General features: G+C 30.6%; 1 protein-coding gene across 2 annotated transcripts in view; it reads left to right on the top strand.

Moving 5' to 3' along the window:
- Positions 1-2,506: 2,506 nt before the first annotated feature.
- LOC134706188 (tRNA N(3)-methylcytidine methyltransferase METTL2-like) overlaps positions 2,507-27,550 on the top strand; it is a 61,326-nt gene continuing 36,282 nt past the window's right edge. The window contains exon 1 of one of the 2 annotated variants that reach the window (XM_063564897.1): positions 2,507-2,717. In XM_063564897.1, the coding sequence (XP_063420967.1) occupies positions 2,599-2,717 (119 nt within the window). In that variant the 5' untranslated portion in view covers positions 2,507-2,598. The remainder of the gene's footprint in view (positions 2,718-27,550) is intronic. The other variant, XM_063564896.1, reaches the window with a different exon arrangement.

Raw genomic sequence — 27,550 nt, 5'->3', positions numbered from 1 at the left:
TTAGTACAATCCAAAAAACGATAAGTAGACTGACAAATCAAGTACTGGTCTTCGGAAGGGGGCAGTCCTGTCTGCGTAATCATTTCTCCGTTTCACCAATTTTTGACAAATCAAGTACTGGGCATCGCAAGGGGGCAGTTCTGTCTGCGTATTCATTTCACGAACTTTGATCTTTCTCTTTACAGATAAATAAAATATGAATAATATGAAACATGCATGGATTAGTTTTTATCCATATTTCTTTAACCTTAAATATTGAAAGAATATCCCATATTCCAATTTGATATTATTGAGGAATGGTAGAACCTTTAACACAGGATTTCGTCTCAGTTTCTTATTCGGGACTACGGAATTTCGTTTCTTTATATTCGGGGTTTCGGAATCGGACACCCCAACCACTAGCCCCCAAATTTATCAATTCTGGAACTAAAATACAACAAACTATTTCAAGAAATAATTGGAAATTACGGACCTACATGTAAACGTCAAAAACTCCATTCCAGTTTCCTCTGTACCTATGTCAGATATACTTACTCTATAGATAGAATCATATACCTGTATCTTATCCCATTCTATCCCTAGTTTGTCTACTCTTTGTCAGCATAAAAGTGAGTTTAATATTTTGTAACTGCGACTGTATGATGGTTCTTACAGGAAAGCTTAATTCCCTTTTGCAAACAAAACTGTTACTACCGATGCTGCTACCGATGCTGCTACCGAATTGCTGATGGAGAAGGAATTGGAAGAAGACATTGACCATTGTGTTGATGATAATGTGCTACCTTTAGAAACACAGACTGCCCTGAAAATACTGAACATGTGGAAAAGAGCATGCGGCATGAGTGGCGAGAGATTGTGCGGTCTTGCCATGCTCCATGTTCATCGCGATAAGGATATCAGCAGACAAAATTATGATTCTGAAACGATTTGACTGAACCGGTGTTATATAGTCATTCTTCCCCATGCCAGTTTTCCCCCGGGGGAAAGACTGGCATGAGCCAATCTTTCCCACGGGGAAATTTTGGATCATTGTGATTCTTCCCCTGCGGAAAGTTGACAATACGTATACATATAGTAACTTTTTCCCCATGCCAATCTTTCCCCCATCATAGATTTCACTATGTTTATATAGAGTCTGGAAATTAAATCGAACAGTGTTAGAATTAGATTTATTTATAAATATACAAATTTGTTGTTCATTTACATTTACACAAATCTGTCTACAGGTTTATCAGTCTGTCTATGAGTCAACAAGTCTGTCATTCTGTTCAACAGTCTTTCTATGTGTCCCCTAGTCTTTTTACATTTTTAAATGACTGTCTATATGTCCGCATGCAAGGAAAAAAACTACTGACTGTCCAGAAGTGGTTAAAGTAATTGTATTTATTTGAATGATACCAAGGGTCCACGAAAAAGAATGGATGTGATCAGAATGTGCTTCGTGTGAATAAATATATAACATGTATATAGATATAAGAAGATGTGATATGAGTGACAATGAGACAACTCTCCATCCAAAAAACAATTTATAAAAGTAAACCATATTAGGCCTTCAACACGGAGTCTTGGCTCACACCGAACAACAAGCTATAAAGGGCCCCAAAATTACTAGTGTAAAACCATTCAAACGGGAAAACCAACTGTCTAAGTTATATAAAAAAAATCGAGAAACGAGAAACACGTATAAATTACATAAACAAACGACAGCTACTGTTCTTAAGATTTCTGACTTAGGACAGGTGCAAACATTTGCAGCGGGGTTAAACGTTTTAATGGTACAAAACCTTCTCCCTTTTTCTGAAACAATAGTATAACATCACAACATAGAAAAACACATATAAATACATATCAAATGTATATTCACACGATGAAGCTTTGGTAACTATAAGCTAGAAAAAAGTAACTATCATTTAAAAATTCTTATCGTGACGTCGCCGACGTTATATTACAAGGCGGAAAATTTAGCTTATCATGCTACTTACGGGGGGAAAATTGGCCTGATCCTAGTTTTCGATCCAGTATTTCCCCCCGGAACTTTTGGCATGGGGGAAGAATGGCTATAGGACACTGGCAATAGAAAATTTTGGGTAAATCTACCGTGAATCGATGTTTGTTCTATGTTCTGGCAGCAGACTCAAATCAGTGATATTTGGATGATTATCTTACATATAAATTTAAATAAAGTTGTTAAAAATTTGGTGTTCGTAAAAGTCTTAAAATATGAAAAAATTATATAAAAAGTGTCGAATTCAAAACATTATCAAACTCTCTAAAAATGCCTCGAATGCAGGATTTTGCACCATTCATTTCATACCCTCAAAAACAATTTTCGCATCGCTTCGCTCGGCTCAATTATTTTGTCTCACTAAAATAAGATGCCTAGTTACGGCCCTGATCCTCCACATTAATTTGCTGTTTTTAAAGGGTGACAATAATATAATATTACAATCCGGATTTTCCTCATATCTACACGTTCATGTTTTTTTTAATATTGTACAAGTGGATCCCTGTCTAGTTTTGCCTTTGCTCTCTACTTCCATTAATGAGGTAGATACCATACTAATATTTATATTCAAAGTTGCGACGTGAGGCAAAAATATGAATGATACTGGGGACAAACTAACGGATTTATCAACTGAAAAAGAAAAGGAAAAACGCCCACAATTCGGAAACAGAAACCTTGAAAATCAGGATAATGTGTTTGAACACAATGCATGGTAAGCAGATGCGGATCCAGAAAATGTAAGAAGTTGTGGTCCACTGAGTGCACCCACAGAGCTATTTTACAATTGTAGGGTTTATTACGAACCCAATTTTTAGTGTTTCGTATGGATAGTAAACCCGGCAATTATAACAAACCCCTGTAGACTGCCTAAAGAGGTGACCCGATCCATTGATCAGTTGATCCAGTACATAATCAACCAAATTTTTCCCAAAAAAGAGGAGACCCTGCAGGCTCCCTCATCCGCAGAGGAACGTATAATAAATGTTTTGAGGTGGAAATATATTATGTCAATCGACTACATGTTTTGAGGTGGAAATGTAATAGGCACTGGCCACAGATACATGGAAATGTAACAAGAATAATGTAATTATTGTTACATTGGAGACTAATTGCCAAAATACAGTGTTGGGTGAGGATACATGTACGATTAATTACGGATGTAACAATAATATTTGTGTCAACGGTTAAAGTGCGTTATTGTTACATATAAGAAAGCACTTCAATGTACGCTAAATTTATTAGACTTATAAAACCTTATAACTAGTTTTAATTTGATGCTTATAATTTTCGCCAATAAGAACAAAATTACGATCACATTAAATCTGGAATCAGAAAATGAAAGCACTGATTCCACCAGTTTCAACCTTTTGGCAAATCATAGTGTTAACATCACTATATTACATGTATTACTTCTCAATATAATATAAACATCGCAGTAAAAAAATATGTTTTCATATGAATCATGACAGACATTGAAAGTTTCTTTATCTTCAAAAAGGGATAGTGCAAAATGGAATTGTAAAGTATGCAATACAGACATGCACATTGCTGCATCACTCGTTTGTGATGGTTGCATATAGTGGTTTCACCAAAATGTATGCAATATTGCAAAATTCAAATAAATGTTTTCAAGTTTTATTTTGCATTAATGTAACAATAACGCAATGTAACCCTAGACTCAATTATTATTGTAACACTCGTAATTATTCCATTCCATACCCAACACTGCATTCCCACAATAAGTCTCCAATGTAACAATTATTCTTTTATTATTGTAACGTAGCCAGTGCCAGTATAATATGTCAATTTACAACATCATTATAGGTACACTTAAAATGATCGCTACATGGATATCTGTCTCTCTTGAAGTTTTGATGTCATACAACAATCACATTCCCATTGTGGCATCAGATATTTACTATGATCATGATGATTTTTACAGGAACTTTTGTAATGTCCAGTAATCATAGTAATAACAGACTCTGCCCAGTGTCCTAACACTCCCTTGTGTTGGAGTGGGTATTTTCCTTGTCAATATTATAAACTGTAAATATGTTGGTGACACATCTTCGTTAATCCCGATAGGGAATGTACACAGATTCCACTGTACCATCACAGCTCTTTAGGGGTGCTCCATAAACTGAGGGATCTATTTACGTACATACATATATACATACAATGGGGGACAAATAGAGATATGGTGTATTCATGACCTTCTCAATATTGTGTCAATAGCACTATTAACACAATCAATGACAATGTATAACACATACAGTTGGGTGCAGACCAAGCATTACATAAAGTAAACGCAAGTTAACGCCGCGTGCACATATTTCGTTAGTTAACTTCAAATTTCCTGTTTACTAGTAAACGCCCGTTTACTATAATTACGTTAACGCGGTCGAAATGGAAATTTCTAATGTCTACCCGATTAAACGGGCATTTACTTTGTGTCCGTTTAGTCAGTAGTCATGGTAGTAAACGGGCGTTTACTTCAGAATTTGTAAAATTTATTTTTACGTGCAATTAAAAGTAAACGGGCGTTTACTACAGATTTTAAAAGTGTATTTTTACATGCACTTGAAAGTAAACGCGCGTTTACTTTTCGCGTTAACTGATTGGCTAAATTTAGAAATAAACTTCAAGTTCATTTGTTCATTTATTTTATAAAAACGACCTTTAGTCTTTGTATTTTACGAATATGTGTTTTAAACCAGAACAATTAAAAAACTCTTTTAATTCGAGTACATGTATTAATTTTATTCAATCACACACAATCAGTTCCATTAAGTCCATCATTTTTACTTATTAGCAGATTTTCTATATTTTCTTTTCAAAAGTTACATGTTCAAATATCGATACGGAAAGAAAGGTTATCCGAGACATCGGAAACATATTTTTATATGATGGGATATAAACATCATGGTTTACGTTGTTTCTTTCCCCATTTTTAATTGTCACTTTGAATTCCTAACTATAACTCGGTGCATTTAATTTTAATACATAATTTTTAATCGAAATTAATTTTATAAATCGTATTTATAAAGTGTAACATAAGTATGTACGTCATTTGTACTATTCCGTCAATTTAAATGTTCAAATATTGCGATCCTTTGCATGGATTTATAACTGATTTACTATTCAGCTATATAGAGTGCTAATATGGTGTGTGTTGGTTGTTCCCGACAAATAATTTTATAATATGAGTCAGTCGTATGAAAACTACTGAAATTTGTTTCAATTCAATATTTTGAATAAAAAAACCACATGGTAGAACTCTAAATTGACATGATTGATGCCAACAATTTTTTTTTAGTCATAGCTATCAAAAATTGCTACCTTTCAGTTTTATATAATACAATCAATCATTAAATAAAAAATATAACTCATTTACTATGCAACTATATAGATTTACATAAAAAAAGTGCTAATATGGTCAGTTATGGTTGTTGGGGACAAATAATTTTATTATATGAATCAGTCTGAGGTATGAAAACTACTGAATTTTGTTTACGATTCAATATTTTGAATAAAAAAAATACATTGTGGCACTCTAAATTGATGCGAACCATTATTTTAGCTCACCTGGCCTAAAAGGCCATGTGAGCTTTTCTCATCAGTTGGCGTCCGTCGTCGTTGTCGTCGTTAACAATTTTTCAAACATCTTCTCCGCTGAAAATACTGAATGGATTTGATTGAAACTTAATATAATTGTTCCTTACTATATCCTGCACAAAGTGTGTGCTTCGATTTTTGATTCGTCAAAAAACATGGCCGCCGTTACTTTAAATAGAACATAGGGGTCAAATGCAGTTTTTGGCTTATATCTCAAAAACGAAAGCATTTAGAGCAAATCTGACATGGGGTAAAAATGTTCATTAGGTCAAGATCTATCAGCCCAGAAATTTTCAGATGAATCAAACAAACCATTGTTGGGTTGCTGCCACTTAATTGGTAATTTTAAGGAAATTTTGCAGTTTTTGGTCATTATCTTGAATATTATTATAGATAAAGATAAACTGTAAACAGCAAAAATGATCAGCAAAGTAAGATCTACAAATAAGTTAATATGACCAAAATTGTCAATTGACCCCTTAAGGGGTTATCGTCCTTTAATGACAATTTTTCACAATTTGTTCATCATAATTGCTAACTTTAAAAAATCTTCTCCTCTGAAACTACTGAATGGATTTGATTGAAACTTAGCATAATTGTTCCTTAGTATATCCTGCACAAAGTGTGTGCTTCGATTTTTGATTCGTCAAAAAACATGGCCGCCTTAACTTTAAATAGAACATAGAGGTCAAATGCAGTTTTTTGCTTATATCTCAAAAACGAAAGCATTTAGAGCAAATCTGACATGGGGTAAAAATGTTCATTAGGTCAAGATCTATCAGCCCTGAAATTTTCAGATGAATCAAACAAACCGTTGTTGGGTTGCTGCCACTTAATTGGTAATTTTAAGGAAATTTTGCAGTTTTTGGTCATTATCTTGAATATTATTATAGATAAAGATAAACTGTAAACAGCAAAAATGATCAGCAAAGTAAGATCTACAAATAAGTTAACATGACCAAAATTGTCAATTGACCCCTTAAGGGGTTATCGTCCTTTAATGACAATTTTTCACAATTTGTTCATCATATTTGCTAACTTTAAAAAATCTTCTCCTCTGAAACTACTGAATGGATTTGGATGAAACTTAGCATGATTGTTCTCAGATTATCCTGCACAAAGTGTGTGCTTCTATTTTGGATCTGTCAAAAAACATGGCCACCGTTACTTAAAATAGAACATAGGGGTCAAATGCAGTTTTTGGCTTATATCTCAAAAACTACTGAATGGATTTGGATGAAACTTTGCATGATTGTTCTCAGATTATCCTGCACAAAGTGTGTGCTTCGATTTTGGATCCGTCAAAAAACATGGCCGTCGTTACTTAAAATAGAACATAGGGGTCAAATGCAGTTTTTGGCTTATATCTCAAAAATGAAAGCATTTAGCACAAATGTTTAGATCAATTTCAGCCAAACTTAGGCTAAATGAGTTTCAGAGTATCTAGTATAAATTTTATATTTCATTTCCTTGTATGTCAAGAAACATAGCTCCTATGGCTGAAATAGAACATAGGAGAAAATGATTTTTTTTTTTTTTTTTTTTTTTTTTTTTTTTTAAATTAAATTAAACATACTTTATTGATATTTTTACATTTGTTAGTGGATACATCAAATACCGGTACCTTATCCCGGCCTCGTTAATCGTTAGTAGCATATAATTAATTTGATTAGTATTTGTTAGTTTCTTTAACTGTAATATATACATTCATAAATCATTGTAAATTGTAATATATGGACCATAATTTGGTATTCAGCCTTTGGTTTCTTTTTGTATCCTTTTTTATAAGTTCTAAAATTTTAACTTTTATTTTGTGGGTTGTGTTGGTGTTAGAATAGTATGAATGGAACAATTGAGTTTTTCGAGAAAAAATTAATACATTTTGATTCACCGTTTACGTGACATGAAACCAAACAGGAAACCAATCTTTATTTTCTTTATTTTGCACAATATAATTCAAAAGGCATAAATAAACACCATTACTAGTGTTACTTGCTTCATGTTAATATTTAAAATCTATTTTCAATGTTATATTAAAGTTTTTTTTAAACCTGACAGGAAACCATAAGAAACCGAAAGCATTTTTTTAGTTTTATTTTATTGCAAAATCTGCTTAAAATAATCTGAACAGTATACTTTTTCTTAAAATCCATCTTAAATGTAACAGTATTATAAAACTCCTAAATATGTGCTTGTTTTGAAAACAATTAGTACAATTTATTCAGAATTTTCCATATTTTCTTCATTGATACAGGATACCATAATCGTTGTATCTTGATGTTTAAGCAAAAAAAATGTATTTATATTTGGTTTTGAAATTCCAGTTATATACAATTTATTCCAAATCATTGGCAATGTAACATTCTTTAAATCCAGTAAAGAAAAAAACTTTTAACTTGGAATTAAAATCTTTAAAATAGGCACAATGTGATACTTGTGACCTGTACACCATCTACATGGTTTCCACATTTTAACCTACTTTAGTGGGCTAAAATCAATAAAGTACTTCCTTTCAAGTCATGCATGTTAAAAGTTTACTTCTCCTTTGACAAGTTTATTGCGTTTCTGATAAGTGTTTGCAGAACATGAATAAAAAATATTAATTAAGAAATAATTCCTTCATGTCATGCTCTATACTCATTTTAACATGGGTAGGCATTATATTTGTCGATATTTTACACTGAGCGTTAGCGAGGTGTAAAATGTGGTCAAATATAATGCCTACCCATGTTAAAATGAGCATAGAGCATGACATGAAGGAATTATTTCGATTCTAATATGACAAATACAATGTATTTGTAGATCAAAGCGTACGAAAATACCGTAAGAATGTTTGGCTTTTCCCGTTTCCTCCCCGAGGAGTCTGTATATAATATTTCATGTTTGATAAGTTTAAAAACTACGAGCAGGGTAAATATATGTTGTTTGATAAAAATATACAATAAATGTTTAAGTTAGCTGTTTAAAAGTGTATATTTTAAAGAATAACAATGGAAATAACGTTAATATTAACAGTAAGTCCGTGCGCATGTGTCGAACATATTTTTTGTGCGCATTAGAAGTTAGAACACGGCTTTGTTATTAAAGCGTAATAAGGACGTCATATTAGAATTAAAAACTATGACAAAGATTCCAACTTTGTACATTCTAATTGTAACGGTATATTAACATGCATTTGTTATTAAATTATATTTATTCACCTAAAATATCCAGTAATATTTACTGCTGAAGTTAAATCAATCCAACGAGCATTGGAACAATGATAAGAGACGTAATTTCGATTGATTTTTCCAAGGACTCTTCACGTCATTATCGGGAAACGAAGTGTGTTCTAACGTCTGTCAAATATGAAATCGATTTTGTCAAGTCATTGGGCATTTATTTTCACACAGGATCGTATGTAACATTATGCACATAGGAAAAATAACAGACCACCGTCGCAATCTCTTTGACAATTGTATTTTCCTCTTTTAAACAAGACGAAACAAGTCTACAGATTATGTTTGCTAACATCCTGTTGGAAACAAAAACAATGTTTAGACCTAGTATTTTGTACATCCGGCCATAATGGCGTTATCACATGTTAGTCACATGTTTCACGTATGACCGGAAATGGTTAAAACTTGAGGACAAAAACTATTTTAATAAATAACTGGACTTCTGTTTCGTGTGAAATGTAACGCATAACGACAACGTAATTTTCTTACTTAATTATTACGAAGATCAAAACAAGAATGTAAATCATCTCGGATTTACCTGTTTGAACATCTTGCGAGAGTTCATATTTGCATATTGTTTTTAAGAATTCTATTACAACAAAGCAGATTACATAATCTAAAAATTGCATTACGAAATCGGACACAAAAATCACGCCACTGTTCTTACATCTGCTACATAAATACTTATAGTTCTCAGCATTTTCTTCTCACTATTCTTATTGGTCGATGTTCTTTGTTATTTGAAAGCAAAATTTACGAATTTGCCGGTGACGATTATCTATAAATCAGTCAGCGTTATGCTCTTCGGAAGCACAAAGTAACGCGAGAAACGACACAAAAATACGGTTGTAGAATCTTTGAAATTCGTATATTTTTTTTTTTTTTCTAGGGAAGATTTACATACACTTTATGTTGATAAAAATAATGGCATCTTTAGATGTAGTTGCAACTTTTCTTACAGTAATTCACATTTTATCACTTTTCTATAGTTATAGGAAACAGAGCCCAATAGCAAATTATGGTCCATATCCAACTAAAAACATTATCAATATAGAATGATCAATAAATATGAGTAGATAAAAAAAATTAATAAATTATAAAGAATAAATAAATAAAAAAAACACAGAAGTTTTGAATTTTGGAAAAAAATAAATAAATAAAATAGTAAATATATTTTACTAAAAGGATATATTGTTTCAAATATTTGCATACAGGTAATAACTTAGAGGATCCTACATGTAGTTATAAACACAGACAAAACATCAAGCATATATATAAAACCAGCATATAACATTATTAAATTATAACATAGGTGGTGGTGTGGATAATGAAAGGAATGTACGTATAAATAATTCTGGTACATAATGTACCAATTTTTGATAATAAACTAGTCTTCTAAAATGGGAAGCCAGGGGTCGGTCCCAGCAGATATTGGCCTTATGAAAAGGTTTTCTTTTAAAAAATAAATTCTTTTCTAGTACCAGAGATTCTTTGAGGTAGTTTTTAAGTCCTGTAAAATTTACAATATTTTCACAGAGTTTAGTTCTGTAAATATAGAATTTTGTCAGGAGTATTATTAAGTTTTTTATCCTATCATTTACATTGTTACCTAAATTTCCAAATAAAATAATATCTATATTAACTGGAATCAATATTTGTGTTTGGTTATAAATCCAATCACCAAGTTCAATCCATAAATCTGAAATTTTATGGCATGTCCAAAATATGTGCTCAATATCTTCAATAGCTTCATTACAGAAAGTACATTTATCTGATTGTTTTACCTTAATTTTAAATAAAAATTCATTTGTGCCTATGATTCTGTGCACTATTCTGTACTGGAACCAATGAAGTTTAGAGCTTTTTGTGGTGTCGAAAGACATATTATGCACTTTTTTCCAATCAAATTTTTTTTTTAATCTTAAAGACCATTTATCTTCACAAGTAGGCCTAGTATTACTTTTTTCTAAGAAAATATTATACATATCTTTTGATCCTTTAACTGACAAAAAAAATGTTCTAATATTATTTGGTAGAACTGGTCCAAGAACTTTATAAAGATTTTCTATAGAGATATTATGTTTAAGTGAATTTTGATATGATTTTATTGCTGATATAACTCCATTATAAACTAGAAAGTTAGATTTAATTTCATAAATATTTTTCCATTGTTCAAACGACATTAATTTACCCTCATTATCTACCAGATCATTAATTTACAAAATACCGTTATCAGCCCAGTCTTTATAGAACACAGATCTGCTACCTATTTTAATATTTTCATTATTCCAAAGTGAAACTGTTAAAAATTCTTCTTCATTTTTTGGTTTAAGTTTATTTTGCATTTCTGTCCATGCTTTAAAAACATCTTTCCAAAAGGGGTTTTTACATTTGTTTGGTGGGCCTAGAAATACTAGATCTTCAATATTAATATTTTCTGTGCTTTCTATAAGTTTTTTGAGTTTTGTATTGTTTTTTAGCAACCGTTGGACCCACGTTAATTTTAACCCTTTTATATATTCTTCAATATCTAACATTTTCAGCCCCCCAAATTTATGTTCCAGACATAATATTTTTCTTTTAATCTTGTTAGGCTTGTTTTCCCAAATAAATGAATATAGTGTACGAATAAGTTGTTTAAGAGTAGTATTGCATGGTGTTGGTAATGTTAGAAATAGATGATTTAATTTTGAAATAATTAGTGTCTTGATAATTGTTATCTTTCCCACTGGAGTAAGTGTTTGTCTAGACCAAATATTGATTATATTTTCAATTTCTTTTATTTTAGGATAATAGTTCAAAGATTCCATTTCTTGCAAATTGACAGAAAAGTTTATTCCTAATAGTGTAAACCTACTGGAACCCCATTCCAATCCCCACTTTACACACATGGTATCTTGACTATATTTTTTCTTTCCTATCCATACCACCTTAGTTTTGTCTAAGTTCATATGGAGACCAGACATTTCAGCATATTTATGTAATAAGTGGAGAGATGCGTCAAGGGACTCTGGTGTACCGTCAAGAATAATTGACGTGTCATCAGCATATTGAGAGATCAAATATTCAGTGTCATCTATTTTAATTCCCTTTATTTCTTTATTTTTTCTAATTAATATTCCAAGTATTTCTGCACATAAAAGAAATATATAAGGAGATAAAGGATCCCCTTGTCGACAACCCCTTTGAATTTCAAAGAATTCAGATAAAATACAATTTTGAGAAACTGCAGAACTTATATTTTTGTAAAAGGTTCTCACCCATTGTTTTATAGAGGGGCCGAAATTGAAAAAATCTAAAACTTCTTCAATGAAACTCCATGATACAGAATCAAAAGCTTTTTCAAAATCTATGAGAAGGAGCAGTCCTGGTAAATCATTTAGTTCTGTATGAAATAATATATCGTAAATAAGACGAGTATTCTCCCCTATAAATCTACCCGGAATAAAACCAGTCTGATCACTGTTAATAATTTGGGGTAGAACTAATTTTATACGCTCAGCTATGCAGCTTGATGCTAATTTATATGTGGTATTTAGTAAACTTATTGGTCGCCAATTTTTCATGAACTGTCTAGGTTTATCTCCCTTTGGTATACAGGTTATAATACCTTGTCTTTGAGTAATTGATAATTCCCCCTTTTGGTAACCATTATTTATAGACCGAAATACAAATTTTCCTATATCTATCCAAAAAAACTTGAAAAATTCATTTGTGAAACCATCTGACCCAGGGCTTTTTTCATTTTTCATTTTTCGCAAAGCTGTTGTTAATTCATCATAAGTAATTTCACCCTCCAAAGATTCTCTGATGGTATTATTTATTTTTTTAATATCAGTATCAGGGATTTAATTTTTTAGGTTGACCTTATTCAAACTTTCTGTTTTAGTATAAAGCCTTTTGTAATAATTGTTTGCTTCTTTTAATATTTTATCTTGCTCACTGATAGTGTCACCTTTTTCATTGACTAATTTTGGAATAGTTTTATTTATAAAATGTTTTGTTTCTAAATTTAGAAAAAAGTTTGAAGGTTTTTCTCCTTCTTCTATCCATTGCATTTTGGATCTGATGTAAGAACCCCTCATCTTTTCTTGCCTTAATACTTTAAGCTCAGTTTTCTTTTTTTCAATTTCAAAAAATATTTCTTCTGACAATATTTGTTCTTCTAGTTTTTTAATATCTTCTAATAGTATTCTTTCTTTTTTATCTTTTTGTTTCTTCCTAAAAGAAGCATATGCAATTGATTTTCCTCTAATTTCAATTAATAAAGTTTCTAAAAAGAGTTGATCGGTTATAGTAAATTGAATTTCTAAGTCATTTATCTTTTCTAATGTTTTTCTGTTGTATACTAGTGATGCATATTGTTCTTTTACTTTATTTATAGTCTCTTTAACAGCAGCTGAATATTCAATGTCATGTAAAAGTGAATTGTTAAATTTCCATAGACCTTTACCAATTATAAAGTTATTCATTTTTAAATGTAACATTATTGGGGAGTGATTAGATCTATAACTGTTAAGAATGTGTATATCATGTACATGTTGATTAAGGCTTTGCGATAATAAAAAGAAATCCAATCTTGCTTGTTTAATGGGATTATTTTTTCTCCATGTAAATTTTTTTTGTTCAGGGTACAATTCTCTATAGGGATCTGTTAAATCATAATTTTCTATTATATTTAAAACTTCCTCTTTGGCTTTCGGGTTATTTACATTTTGGTAATTATAAGTATCAAGATTTTGATTTTGGACTAAATTATAATCTCCAGTTATTATAACTGATTGGTTGTTCAAGTCTTCTATTGTATCACTTACTCTAGAATAAAATTCAGGTGAATCTTTATTTGGACCATATAAGCATATCAAAGTTATTCTTTTTCCTTCAATTTCAATATCAATTCCTAACAGATTTCCTTGATCGTCTTTTTTTATCCTATGTATCTTGTATTCAAAGTTTTTGGTAAAAAATATTGCTACCCCTCTTTTGTTTGTTGCAAAAGAATTGAAAATACAGTCTCCTCCCCATAGATTTTTTATTGATACTTCTTTTTCTGAAAAATGTGTATCTTGTAAACAATATATGTGGCAATTTTTTGCTTTTAGATAATCCAAAACATCTCTCCTCTTCTCCTTTGAATTTAAACCTTGACAGTTGTATGAAACAATTTTTATACCATTATCACTCATTTATTCATTTATTTTTATAGCTGAATAATAAATACTTGAGATTTGATAAGTGATGCGATCGATTCTCCCATAGTATTTTATATAAATAAGTGATAGTGTAACTCTGAAATGTCTGACCTCCTCTACGTTGTCTGCATTAATTTCCTGCTGTATCCTAAATACATCATAGTTTTCATATAATAAGTAATACTGTGTCAAAATGATAAACAAGTATAAAAAATCAAAGAAACAAAGAGAAAGAAAATTTGAGATCATAGTGTAAATATCAAAGATATAATAAAAAATAAAAACAAATTACTGTTGTAGTGAAGAGCAACCTATCCACTTGTGTTCAAATATTTTTTAATACAGAAATACTGTGTACAAAGGGAGATAAATCTATCTAATTTAAATTATAATAAAAATTATCTCCATCATATAATGTGTTTTCATATCAAAATCTAAATGCATTTAATATACACTGTTTTGGTTGATGAAAGTAGGTTTTTATTTCATTTCAATTCAAATGACTCAGACCGAAAGAAATAAAGGGTTAATGAAGACAATAAATATATGTACAAACAGACAAACAAAGGTTAGGTTTTCAATAAAATCAGTAGATATTGTTCATGTAGTGTTATTATTTTCAGGATTTTGCAAGTGTTTATTTAATACACTTCATGATATTTACACCATGAGCACAGGAAAACATGTATATGTAACTGAGAATTAATAGCAGCTAATATAAAAGCTCTTGACATGTACAAATAAGGCTTCAGTCATGCACATTTTAATTAAGCGTCGGGCAAATCAACACAAATAAAAATCATATTAATATAAGCTAAGCAGTAAGCACTAGTGGAAGACATAAAGCATGTTTGATAAGTATAAGCGATTGATTCTCTTTTAAAAGAAATATTTTTTTTTAAATTACTCAATAAAGTTTTTAATTAATGGTACTCTTTGTTAAGCCAGCTTCACTTTTTCATTCATTTGTAATAATCTTACCTTCTATCATGGTATTATTTGAGACAAGATAATAGTATAAAAAAAAGAAAAAAAAAAATCTGTTGCACAAGGTTTCATTAAAACAAGGTTTCTAATGATGAATTTTGTGTAAATCTAACTGTTTTACAGTTTCTTTTATTGGGTGAGTACTGACCTTACGACCAGTCATTTAAGCGTGAGAAAAAAATAGTCATTAAGCTTCATAATTTGGAGTCTATATAATATGTATAAGACATACATAGTTTAACCTAGTATCCTATTTTGGCTTTTTCCGTGGGGTAGGAAAACATTCCTGTTTTACCGACTTTACATGCTGGAAAGCACTAAAATAAAAATATAAAGCTGTAGTTTAGCAAACAAATAACACAAAAAAATACACAAACATACACACATCACAAAAAGTAAAACAAAAACAGAACATTAACACAACTATACTTACTGCTATGTTACACCCTAAAAGATATTAAAGTATTAAGTATACATTTTTGTATTAAAATTTGTTTATGCATACATATATTTATACTGGACAAGTTAATATACCAAAATAACCCACAAAAAAAACAGAGATACATATATATAATTTGTGTTATGTTTGTTCTACATGTATATAAGTGTTGATCAGACACAACTGATGTCTTTACGGACGTTCCAGACATCTCGTGCATTAAGACGGGTTTCTAAAACCAAGTGTACCCCTCTTACTCTTATCCTTGTTTGTAGTTTTTCTTTAGTCCTGATGTTATATGCCATTTTCGCCAGATCGTTACGTGCCTCTTTCATAACAATGGGGAGATCATCAACAATTCTTATTCTTTTTTTTGCAACTTTGTAAGCCTGGGCCATAATAAATTGCTTGTCGTCATAGTGCATGAGCCTAACAATAATTGCATCAGGGCGTTTAGTACCGTCAACTGGAGATTCTGGGCCATAATAAATTGCTTGTCGTCATAGTGCATGAGCCTAACAATAATTGCATCAGGGCGTTTAGTACCGTCAACTGGAGCTTTTGCAGGAATCCTATGTGCATTTGCAATAGGGAAACTGTCGGATTTAAATTTTTCAATACCAAGATCTTTAACAAATAAGTTTTCAAGCACTTCCCAAATTATCTCATTTGGTTTTTGTTCGATTCCATAGATGAGGATGTTGTATTTCCTATCATGTTTCTCAAGTAGTACTTGACATTCTTTGAGTGAGGCAAGTTTTTTGTCTATGTCTAATTTGAGCTTTTCTAATTTATCAGTTTCTAAACAATTGAACTGAGATTCTAAATGTCCCACACCTCTCTCAAGCTCATTGTGGTCTTGCCTAAGTTGTGTTACCTCAGTATTTGTGATACTAAGGTCAGATTTTACTTGACCTACTTCAGATTTCACATCACTAATAAGTTCAGTCAAGTTTTTTTCAACGGAGTCAAGCCTAGATGAAAAGTTTGTGACCTTACTGTCTATACTCATCATTATCTGTTTAAGGTCAGCGACGTCTTCTTTTGTCGCCATGTTATTCATTCAAATTTCACTCAGTCAATCTATCTACGTATATTTTTTTCGATATATTGTTTTCGTATTGGTTATTTGTTACCACAGTATTCTGTAAGTTATATAACTATATGTATAAACACATAATAAATGGATAAGTTACTCTTTTTTCTTTAGCTTGAAATTTTCATGGGCGCCGCCATGACAGGGGCCAAAATTTCCCATGACAGGGGCCAAAATTTTTTTTTTTGCTTTTGAAGAAAATAAGACAATTCAAAGAACATTTAAATAAATTGAAAAGCCAAAATAATCATTGATGAGAGATTAAACCAAAAAAATGAAGGTGAGCGATTCAGGCTCTTGAGAGCCTCTTGTTTATTCATACTGTTCCAATATTGCTACCGTTTAATTTATACAATCAATCTTTACATGAAAATACAACTCTTTTACTATGCCACTATATAGATGTACATAATAAAGTGCTTATATGGTCAGTTTTGGTTGATGTGGACAAATAATTTTATAATACAAGTCAGTCTGAGGTATGAAAACTGCTTAAATTGGTTTACAATTCAATAATTTGTTTAAAAAAGTACATGCTGGCATTCTAAATTGATGTGAACCAATTTTTTTTAATTAGTATTCAAATATTGCTACCTTTTATATAATACAATCAATCCTTACATGAAGATATAACTCATTTACTATGAGACTAAATAGATTTACATAATAAAATGCTAATACAGTCAGTTTTGGTTGTTGCAAACAAATAGATTTATAATACGAGTCAGTATGAGGTATGAAAACTACTGAATTTTGTTTACGATTCAATATTTTGAATAAAAAAATTACATTGTGGCACTCTAAATTGATGCGAACCAATTTTTTTATTCATACTGTTCCAATATCATGAATATTGCTAATGTTTAATTTATACAATCAATCTTTACATGAAAATACAACTCTTTTACTATGCCACTATATAGATTTACATAATAAAGTGCTTATATGGTCAGTTTTGGTTGATGCGGACAACTAATTTTATAATACGAGTCAGTCTGAGGTATGAAAACTACTTAAATTGGTTAACGATTCAATAATTTGTATAAAAAAGTACATGCTGGCACTCTTAATTGATGCAAACCAATTTTTTGTAGTCATAATATTCAAATATTGCTACCTTTTATATAGTACAATCAATCCTTACATGAAAATATAACTCATTTACTATGTGACTATATAGATTTACATAATAAAATGCTAATACAGTCAGTTTTGGTTGTTGCGAAACAAATAGATTTATAATACAAGTCAGTATGAGGAATGAAAACTACTGAATTTTGTTTACGATTCAATATTTTGAATAAAAAAATTACATTGTGGCACTCTAAATTGATGCGAACCAATTTTTTTATTCATACTGTTCCAATATTGCTACTGTTTAATTTATACAATCAATCTTTACATGAAAATACAACTCTTTTTCTATGCCACTATATAGATTTACATAATAAAGTGCTTATATGGTCAGTTTTGGTTGATGCGGACAACTAATTTTATAATACGAGTCAGTCTGAGGTATGAAAACTACTTAAATTGGTTAACGTTTCAATAATTTGTATAAAAAAGTACATGCTGGCACTCTTAATTGATGCAAACCAATTTTTTGTAGTCATAATATTCAAATATTGCTACCTTTTATATAGTACAATCAATCCTTACATGAAAATATAACTCATTTACTATGTGACTATATAGATTTACATAATAAAATGCTAATATGGTCAGTTTTGGTTGTTGCGAAACAAATAGATTTATAATATGAGTCAGTTTGAGGTATGAAAACTACTTAAATTGGTTTACGATTCAATACTTTGTATAAAAAAGTACATGCTTGCACTCTTAATTGATGCGAACCAATTTTTTGTAGTCATAATATTCAAATATTGCTACCTTTTATATAATACAATCAATCCTTACATGAAAATATAACTCATTTACCATATGGCTATATAGACTTATATAATAAAATGCTTATATGGTCAGTTTTGGTTGTTGCGGACAAATAATTTTATTATATATATGAGTCAGTCTGAGATATGAAAACTATTGAATTTTGTTTACGATTCAATATTTTGAATACAAAAAGGACATGCTGGCACTCTAAAATGATGCAAACAAAATTTTGTAGTCATAATATTCTAATATAAGTACCTTTCTTATTATACAATCAATCCTTACATGAAAATATAACTCATTTACTATGCAGCTATATAGATTTACATAATAAAATGCTATTATGGTGAGTTTTGAGTGTTGCAGACAAATAATTTTATAATATGAGTCAGTCTGAGGGATGAAAACTACTGAAATTTGTTTACGATTCAATATATTGAATAAAAAAAAAGACATGCTAAAACTCTAAATGGATACAAGTAAAATTTTTAGTCATAATATTCAAATACTGTTATCTTTTTAATTAAACAATAAATCCTTACATGAAAATATAACTCATTTACTATGCAGCTATATAGATTTACATAATGAAATGCTTATATGGTCAGTTTTGAGTGTTGCGGACATAAATTTTATTATATGAGTCAGTCTAAGGTAAGAAAACTATTGAATTTTGCTTCGGATTCAATATTTTGAATAAAAAAGGACATGCTGCCACTCTTAATTGATGCAAACAAAATTTTTATGTCATAATATTCAAATATTGCTTCCTTTTTTATTATACAATCAATCGTTATAACAAAATATAACTCATTTACTACAGTCAGGGGTACTACTTGTACAAGTGTATTTTATTTACTTCAAGAAGTGAAAAAAATATACACATATAAGTAAATAAATAATGTTTGAATAATCTCCCCTTATTTTTTTGAAAAATTTACTTGTATAAGTAAATTTTTCTTACAATCCCACAAAAATCCTCGAGTTTTGAGATGTAAAATCATGCCTTTAATGATTTTTCCCAGGTTTGCTCAAATTTTTTCATTAAAGTTCAATGTTTCATCTCATTAATTCATCAAAGAAACTGATTGAGCAAAGATCTTGTATATTTGCGCAAGGCAATCAAAAATTGCTCCTTTGGGGCTTGTAAATGAGCAGTGTTAAGAAGATAATAGACAAATGGGACTTTCATTGTCCATGAAATTACACTTAAATGATTAGTAAAGACATCTGCAAAGGGAACACAATTTAAAATTCTATTAGAGCAAAGAAATATTCAGAATTCAAGAAAAGAAGAAAGGTTGATTTTTTTACCTATACAAGTAAAAAAATCTGAATGCCAAAGGGACATAACTCAGCCATTTTTTTTTTTTACCTATACAAGTAAATAAAATTCACTTATATAAGTATCCTACAAATTTACTTATATATGTATATTTTTTTTTACTTCTTCAAGTAAATAAAATACACTTGTATAAGTAGTACCCCTGACTGTACTATGTGGCTATATAGTTTTACATAATAAAATGCTTATTATGGTCAGTTTTGGTTGTTGCGGACAAATAATTTTATTATATGAGTCAGTCTGAGATATGAAAAGTATTGAATTTTGTTTACGATTCAATATTTTGAATAAAAAAAGGACATGCTGGCACTCTGAATTGATGCGAACAAAATTTTTTAGTCATAATATTCAAATATTGCTACCTATTTTATTATACAATCAATCCTTACATGAAAATACAACTCATTTACTATGCGGCTATATAGATTTACATAATAAAATGCTTATATGGTCAGTTTTTCTTGTTGCGGACAAATAATTTTATTATATGAGTCAGTCTGAGATATGAAAACTATTGAATTTTGATTACGATTCAATATTTTGAATAAAAAAAGGACATGCTGGCACTCTTAATTGATGCGAACAAAATTTTTTAGTCATAATATTCAAATATTGCTACCTATTTTATTATACAATCAATCCTTACATGAAAATATAACTCATTTACTATGCAGCTATATAGATTTACATACATATGACATAATAAAATGCTTATTATGGTCAGTTTTGGTTGTTGCGGACAAATAATTTTATTATATGAGTCAGTCTGAGATATGAAAACTATTGAATTTTGTTTACGATTCAATATTTTGAATACAATAAGGACATGCTGGCACTCTAAATTGATGCAACAAGAAAAATTATGTCATAATATTCAAATATTGCTTCCTTTTTTATTATACAATCAATCTTTATATCAAAATATAACTCATTTACTATGTGGACTATATAGATTTACATAACAAATTGCTTATATGGTCAGTTTTGGTTGTTTCCAACAGATAATTATGTATTACGAGTTAGTCTGATGTATGAAAACTATTTAATTTTGCTTACTATTCAATATTTTAAATAAAAAGAGGCCATGGCCGTCAGGCTGGTACAAACATTGCTGTCAATTGTGTTATATGGTCATTTATAGCATAAAAATATACTGAATTACTTCTATATAGAATAAGATAACTTGTTAGAGGGTAAATATTGTCAGTTTTTGTTAATGATATCAAATAATTTTGTTTTACGAGTCAGTCTGTCTAAGATGAGAAAACTTTGATTTTGGTGAGTATTAAATTACATGTTTTTGAATAAACATACTTAAACTATTATTTGCGAAGAACAAGAAATTTACTATAATTATTGTTCAATTAAATACAAATGTGTTACATTTTTAAATAACCTTAATCATCAATATGTCAAGTGGAAATGACCAGTTGGTCAATTAATTTTGATGTTTGTTATCATTTCATATTTAAGGTCAGTGTATCCAGGTTACGATGACAATCTGCGTTAACGGGCGTTTACTACAAACAGTAAACGCTCGTTTACTTATTACGAAAAATAGAAGACGTGCATTTTCCCACGTTAAAGCGGAGGTAAACGGGAAAGTAAACGCCTGTTTACTCTTTAAAAAATTAGAAGACGCGCCATTTTTGCATTAACGCGGAGGTAAACGCAAAAGTAAACGCCCGTTTACTTTTCATGTCTACTGCAATTTCAGAGTTAAGGCACAGTTAATGGGGCATTTACATGAAGTGCACACGAGTAAACGCCGCGTTAACTTTTTCGGCCCGTCTACATGTAATGCTTGGTCTGCACCCAACTGTACATGTACCAGTCGTCTAGCTAGCATACAAAATGTACATTCTGCCCAAAACATCTATCATAGATCATACACCTCCTGTGCCTCACCTAAATAGGTCTCTGGTAAGACAAAAAATAACTGCAGTCTAATGCAAATAATTGTCAGGTTGCCATTGGGCAAAATTCAGGAAAAGTGGGGTATTCCCTGTTTTCAGGGAACACAGTTTTCTGGTGTTAAAAATAAACAGTGTACAGGGACTTTTTTCCTATTTTATTTTATGGCCTGAAATTTACAAAAGTTAAATGCATCAATAGTATTTGTAAATACTTGACAATGCTTGAAGTATTTCAGGAACAACAAAACATGAACAATGATGAATAAGTGAAGGGTTTTTAGGCAGTTAAGCTGCCTAATGCGAGCACCCTGGATTTGTGTGCTACCCAATAAATGCTGAAATACGTGCCATTTTTATCATCTAGCTGGCTTCTATATTATTTATAACTTATTGGACAGTTTTTTTCATACTTTTCATTCTGGATTACAAAAAATATGAAAAGAAAAACCTTAAATGATTGTCGATTTTCCCAAAAGTTTTGAAGTTGCACAAAGGAAGTAGAGCACATTAGAAATCCTTATGTAGTTTATTAGCCCCCGAGCTTTTGGCTAAGATGTCAAAGAACAAATGTATGAAATATTTAATCGCTGAAAATCTGTAAAGACAAGTAGTTAAGATTTCCGAAATTGCAAAAGTCGTAGGAATATTGTTTGTCGTCAATACGTAGTCAACTACAATGTACGTATATACGTCAGTAGTTCAACTGATCACGCTAATGGCGGCAATTTTGAATTAGAAGACGAAATAATTTTCGTATCTTTTAAATTTGGACGCAGGGGTTCAAATAAGCTGTGGTCCGAGGTCTGCGACCTTCCACTTTTGCAGTCTGACTTTCTACTTGGTTACTAGCTACGCCCGACATGCCCGACGGGCCATGAAAGAAAATAAAAAAAAACATTTTTACCAAAGTTTCCTATTAATAAACGATCTCAAACTTATTTTCCTCATTACTATTCATGACAGCGATGTTCAATTGGTTCAACCGCAAGCTTTACACAGAAAATCGCTGATACATTAATAATGTGCAAATCCGAGTAAAATCGTATCTCACTATCTGTCAAAAACAACATAGAACATAGGGGTAAAATGCAGTTTTTGGCTTATATCTCAAAAACCAAAGCATTAAGAGCAGATCTTACATGGGGGTAAAATTGTTTATCAGGTCAAGACCTATCTGCCCTGAAATTTTTAGATGAATCAGACAACCCATTGTTGGGTTGCTGCCCCTAAATTGGTAATTTTAAGGAAATTTTACTGTTTTTGGTTATTATCTGGAATATTATTATAGATGCAGATAAACTGTAAACAGCAATAGTGTTCAGCAAAGTAAGATTTACAAATAAGTCAACATGACCAAAATGGTCATTTGACCCCTTTGGGAGTTATTGCCCTTTATAATCAATTTTTAACCTTTTTTCGTAAATCTTAGTTAGTTTTTACAAAAATCTTCTCCTCTGAAACTACTGGGTCAAATTAAACCAAACTTAGCCACAATCATCATTGATGTTTCTGGTTTAGAATTTGTGTTTTTTGACCTGGCCAACCAACCAAGATGGCGGCCATGGCTAAAAATAGAACATAGGGATAAAATACAGTTTTTGGCTTATATCTCAAAAACCAAAGCATTTAGAGCAAATCTGACATAGGGTAAAATTGTTTATCTGGTCCAGATCTATCTGCCTTTAAAATTTTTAGATGAATCGTACAACTCGTCGTTAGGTTGCTGCCCCTAAATCAGTAATTTTAAGGAAATTTTGCTGTTTTGGGTTATTATCTTGAATATTATTATAGATAGAGATAAACTGTAAACAGCAATAATGTACAGCAATTTAAGACTCAAAAATAAGTCAATATGACCAAAATGGTCAATTGACCCCCTAAGAAGTTATTGTCCTTTATCATGTTTATCATCAATTTTCAATAATTTTCATAAATAACATTTTCCACTGAAACTACACGTACAAGTTCATTATAGATAGAGATAATTGTAAGCAGCAAGAATGTTCAGTAAAGTAAGATGTACAAACACATCACAATCACCTAAACACAATTTTGTCATGAACTGTCTGCTTCCTTTGTTTAATTCACATATACAGTACACACAGAGAGGATGTAATCTCATACTCCCTACACTGTGTAAAAACTTGGTGTCACACCAGGAAACTCCAGCAACACTCTCCAAATCTTGGGAGGAAATAGGGAGAAACTAGGAGTAATTCCTCCCTAAAACTCCTTAATTGTTTATTACCTTGGTGTGGTTTCTCCCAACACCATGATTTTTATTGCTATGTTTACATTTGAAGTGTGCTAGTAGTTGATGACTACAATAAACATTTCTTGTGTTTCCTGTCATAAAATGATAGTCACAAAAATGATGTAAAGTGTGAGATTTGTTAAATTTAATCAGAGATATAATATAATCTGATTTTATTAAAGAATCCTGCACAACTTTATTTATTAAAAATATATTCAGCATTTGTTCTGACAGTGTTGGTTTTTAATACCTAGGAAACATAATAAAAACAAACAAAACATCACCTGTAAGTGGAGTATAATCAATAGAAAATAAAGACATTTATTTTAATTGAATTTATTCATTCTTTTTTTTTTATAAATTTAAATAATAAATGAAAATTATATAAATATAACATGTATGACATTTATCTACATTATTTTATTTTATTTTATTCCTTTTTTTTGTAATCATTACTATTATTTAAAGGGAAATTCCGCGATTTTTTACTTATCATCTAATTATGTTCATCTTAACATAAAAAACACATTTGCAAAGTTTTAAATTTATATTCCTTCTAATAACGGAGAAAATCAAGTATTTGTAACTTTTTTGGTTGAATTCTCGAGTGGGTCGTGACGTATTAGCCCGATTTGTTGAATTCTGGGAAAACATAAAATCTGTTTAACTCTTATAGCTTATCGACAATATACGTAATTAAAAGCGCACAGCTGACGAATGGTCGTAGTTATTAACCACAATATAAGAATGAACGAAAATGAATATGCATATTCCGTTTTGTATTGATTGAATTAAACTCCTATAAAATTATCTCTAGCTAAATGTTTTCGAATAAATTTCATTAATTATTGTTGAGATTTTTTTCATAAAATATTTATTGAACATTTTTACTGATATTGAACTGAAAATATTTCAGTTCTATTTACCGTTATTGTTTTGATCTGAGACTACTACAACACAGAGATTGGTCACTCTCTGTACTGTGTTATAGTAGTCTCAGTTTTGATAATCATTTCAATGCAACTAATGTGTGAGCAAAGTGTGTATATTATTTTTAAAGGTCACCGTATATTTCTCGGCTTGAGGTCTATTCGTTTACCTTGTAGCTATTTAGCCGCAGGTGTGAGTTCAAGCGTACACAGGTATGAATGTTGTTATTTGGAAAGGATAAACAGAAAGGATTGAGTATGATGTGGTAATCCACTAAGATTTAATACACGATGAGAATAAAGATACAATAATTAAATTGTGTAAATTAATTGAAAGTAAAATTCAGATTCGTAATTCCGAAAGCGTATAAAAATAACAGGAAACAATTTTGGATTACTTTCTTAGCGGCAATTGGCGTAAAGATTCAAATATGAAGTAAAAAATAGTAGTTTTAATCTTTAAATAAAACTGAATGCAATATTACCCAATTTGATATACCATTGCACATCTGTTTGATATTATTGACTTAACCGGAATTTTTAACTCGTATTCAAATCTTAAGCTAAGGCATTACTTATTTTGAGGATTTTTGTACATTTTTTTTTTAAAATTCTATGATAATATTTGTGCATTGTTGAACATGATAGCCGTCATTAATCCAAATAAGTAATACAGTAGTTGTAATAAAACTTATATATATTAGACATGCATAACTGATATTGACGAATTTAGAATAGTCCGTCCCTACATCGTTGTTCTTGAAACAATCATTATTAGTATACATGTAAGTTTCCTGACGTATAAGCGCCATTGAGGATGAGCTCCAGGGAAAGCAGACTAGTAGCGTTTCGTTAGTTTGTTTGTTAGGAAAGGAGAGGAGAGGAAATGCAACCACGTGTATAAATAAACGACAGAATTGCCATACAAGCATTTATAGTCAACACAACCAGAAAGAGTTCCCATCATTGGACGGGGAATATGCAGGCTTCCAAGAAGGAACAAGTGACATGTCTTACTCTGAACAGTTAGAAAACGGACTATTGACATCGACCGCTTGTTCTGAAACTGCATGCATATATACGTATACGTTTATAGTGATGAGATTTTGCGTCTGACAAAAACTTAATTCTTTCATGGTTATATCTTGCCATACGTTTTTATTGCTTTGTAAGGAAATTACTCATAATCGTTATTTGAAAATCCTGTTTGTGAAATGTATAGATTCATTTCAATACAGAAATTTCGTCTATATGTTAAGTTTCACAAGTGTATAACACGGAGAAGCTCTGAAGGTACATTACTCCCATTTTGTTTGGGTGTGAACCATCGATGTTTACAGCAATATCAAAGAATAAGATGATGATGGTAGAAAGAACTATGGGTGTCATGTGGCAAATATTACATGCATATCGGACTATGATTTGTCAATCTGTATGAAAAGATTTCCAATACAACCATATCATTGAGAATAAATGTTTACAGGCTATACTCTCGTACTAGTATTACAGGGTTCTTGTGGCGTTCACCTTACACACACAACTTTTAAACGATATTTAAAAAAAAGACAGAACCAATTTAATGTCATATTTCCCTATTTTTTAAATATAACTAAAAGTCTTTTATCTGACAAGAATACCCCTATTTAGCGGACAAGTAATTTATTCTTTTTTCGGTTATATAATACCAAGAAAGAAAATAAATCCCGAAATTAATTCGAAACTTTGATATTCAATAGTTTCCCAGCAAAATATTCCCGTCCTTTTGGGATAATGAGTGTTCGTCCAGTGGCATATATAACAATTGTGATGACGAATTCCTTCCTTTGTTCGAGAACAATCTTATTGAAATATAAATCTGTGATTTTACTATGTCCACAATTTTGATTAACCAAAGCAAGTTATACATCGACCTGTATTTAAATCAAATTGGTTCTCTTCTTCTTCTTCTTCTTCTTCTGGTATACAATAGTCTATCGACATTCGATGATTACATACTGTTGGCATACGTGGACTAGTCTATTTACAAAACTTTTACCCCAATTTATTCGAAATCTATTTTTTTTTATGTTCAGTATACATGTATATATTTTAAATTGCGCTATAGTTCCGAAACTTTTTACCCAGTCGAATAAACGAATCGTCGACTTTTCTGGTATGTTCCAATCTGTCCTTAACTATTGACAATGAGTATATTTTACATTTTCCAAAATTCACCCTTGAAAAATATTTAATTAGATTTTAATTTCAACAAATCTTATTTTTTTGGTATAATTTTTATTTTTATGTCATAATATTCTTTACACCAGATATGTTATTTATAAACAATCGTATGAGTTTAGTAATGACAAGTAAGACAGTTGTATATTATACATTTGATAATTCAAAATGGAAAGTTATAAGTTATCGGCCGTGTACACTGATCAATACCTGCAGAAGTGAACCGATGCATGAACTTGCAAGCCCGACAGGAAATCGCTTGAATACCTGGACGTGTCACCTCACACCCCTCACAATACCTTTGGAAGTAATACCTTTAGTCATGCTGGTGATCAGATGAGGGAAGATAAGAATTTATTTGAATAAAAATTATTACTTTAAAGTATTATGAACAAATAAGATTTTCGAAAACAATTTTCACGGAACATTTATTTATGATTTCAA

This window comes from Mytilus trossulus, chromosome 2 (assembly GCF_036588685.1).
Source record: "Mytilus trossulus isolate FHL-02 chromosome 2, PNRI_Mtr1.1.1.hap1, whole genome shotgun sequence".
Taxonomy (NCBI): Eukaryota; Metazoa; Mollusca; class Bivalvia; order Mytilida; family Mytilidae; genus Mytilus; species Mytilus trossulus.
Note: the sequence above shows the minus strand (reverse complement) of the source record. Positions and strands in the feature narration are given on the sequence as shown.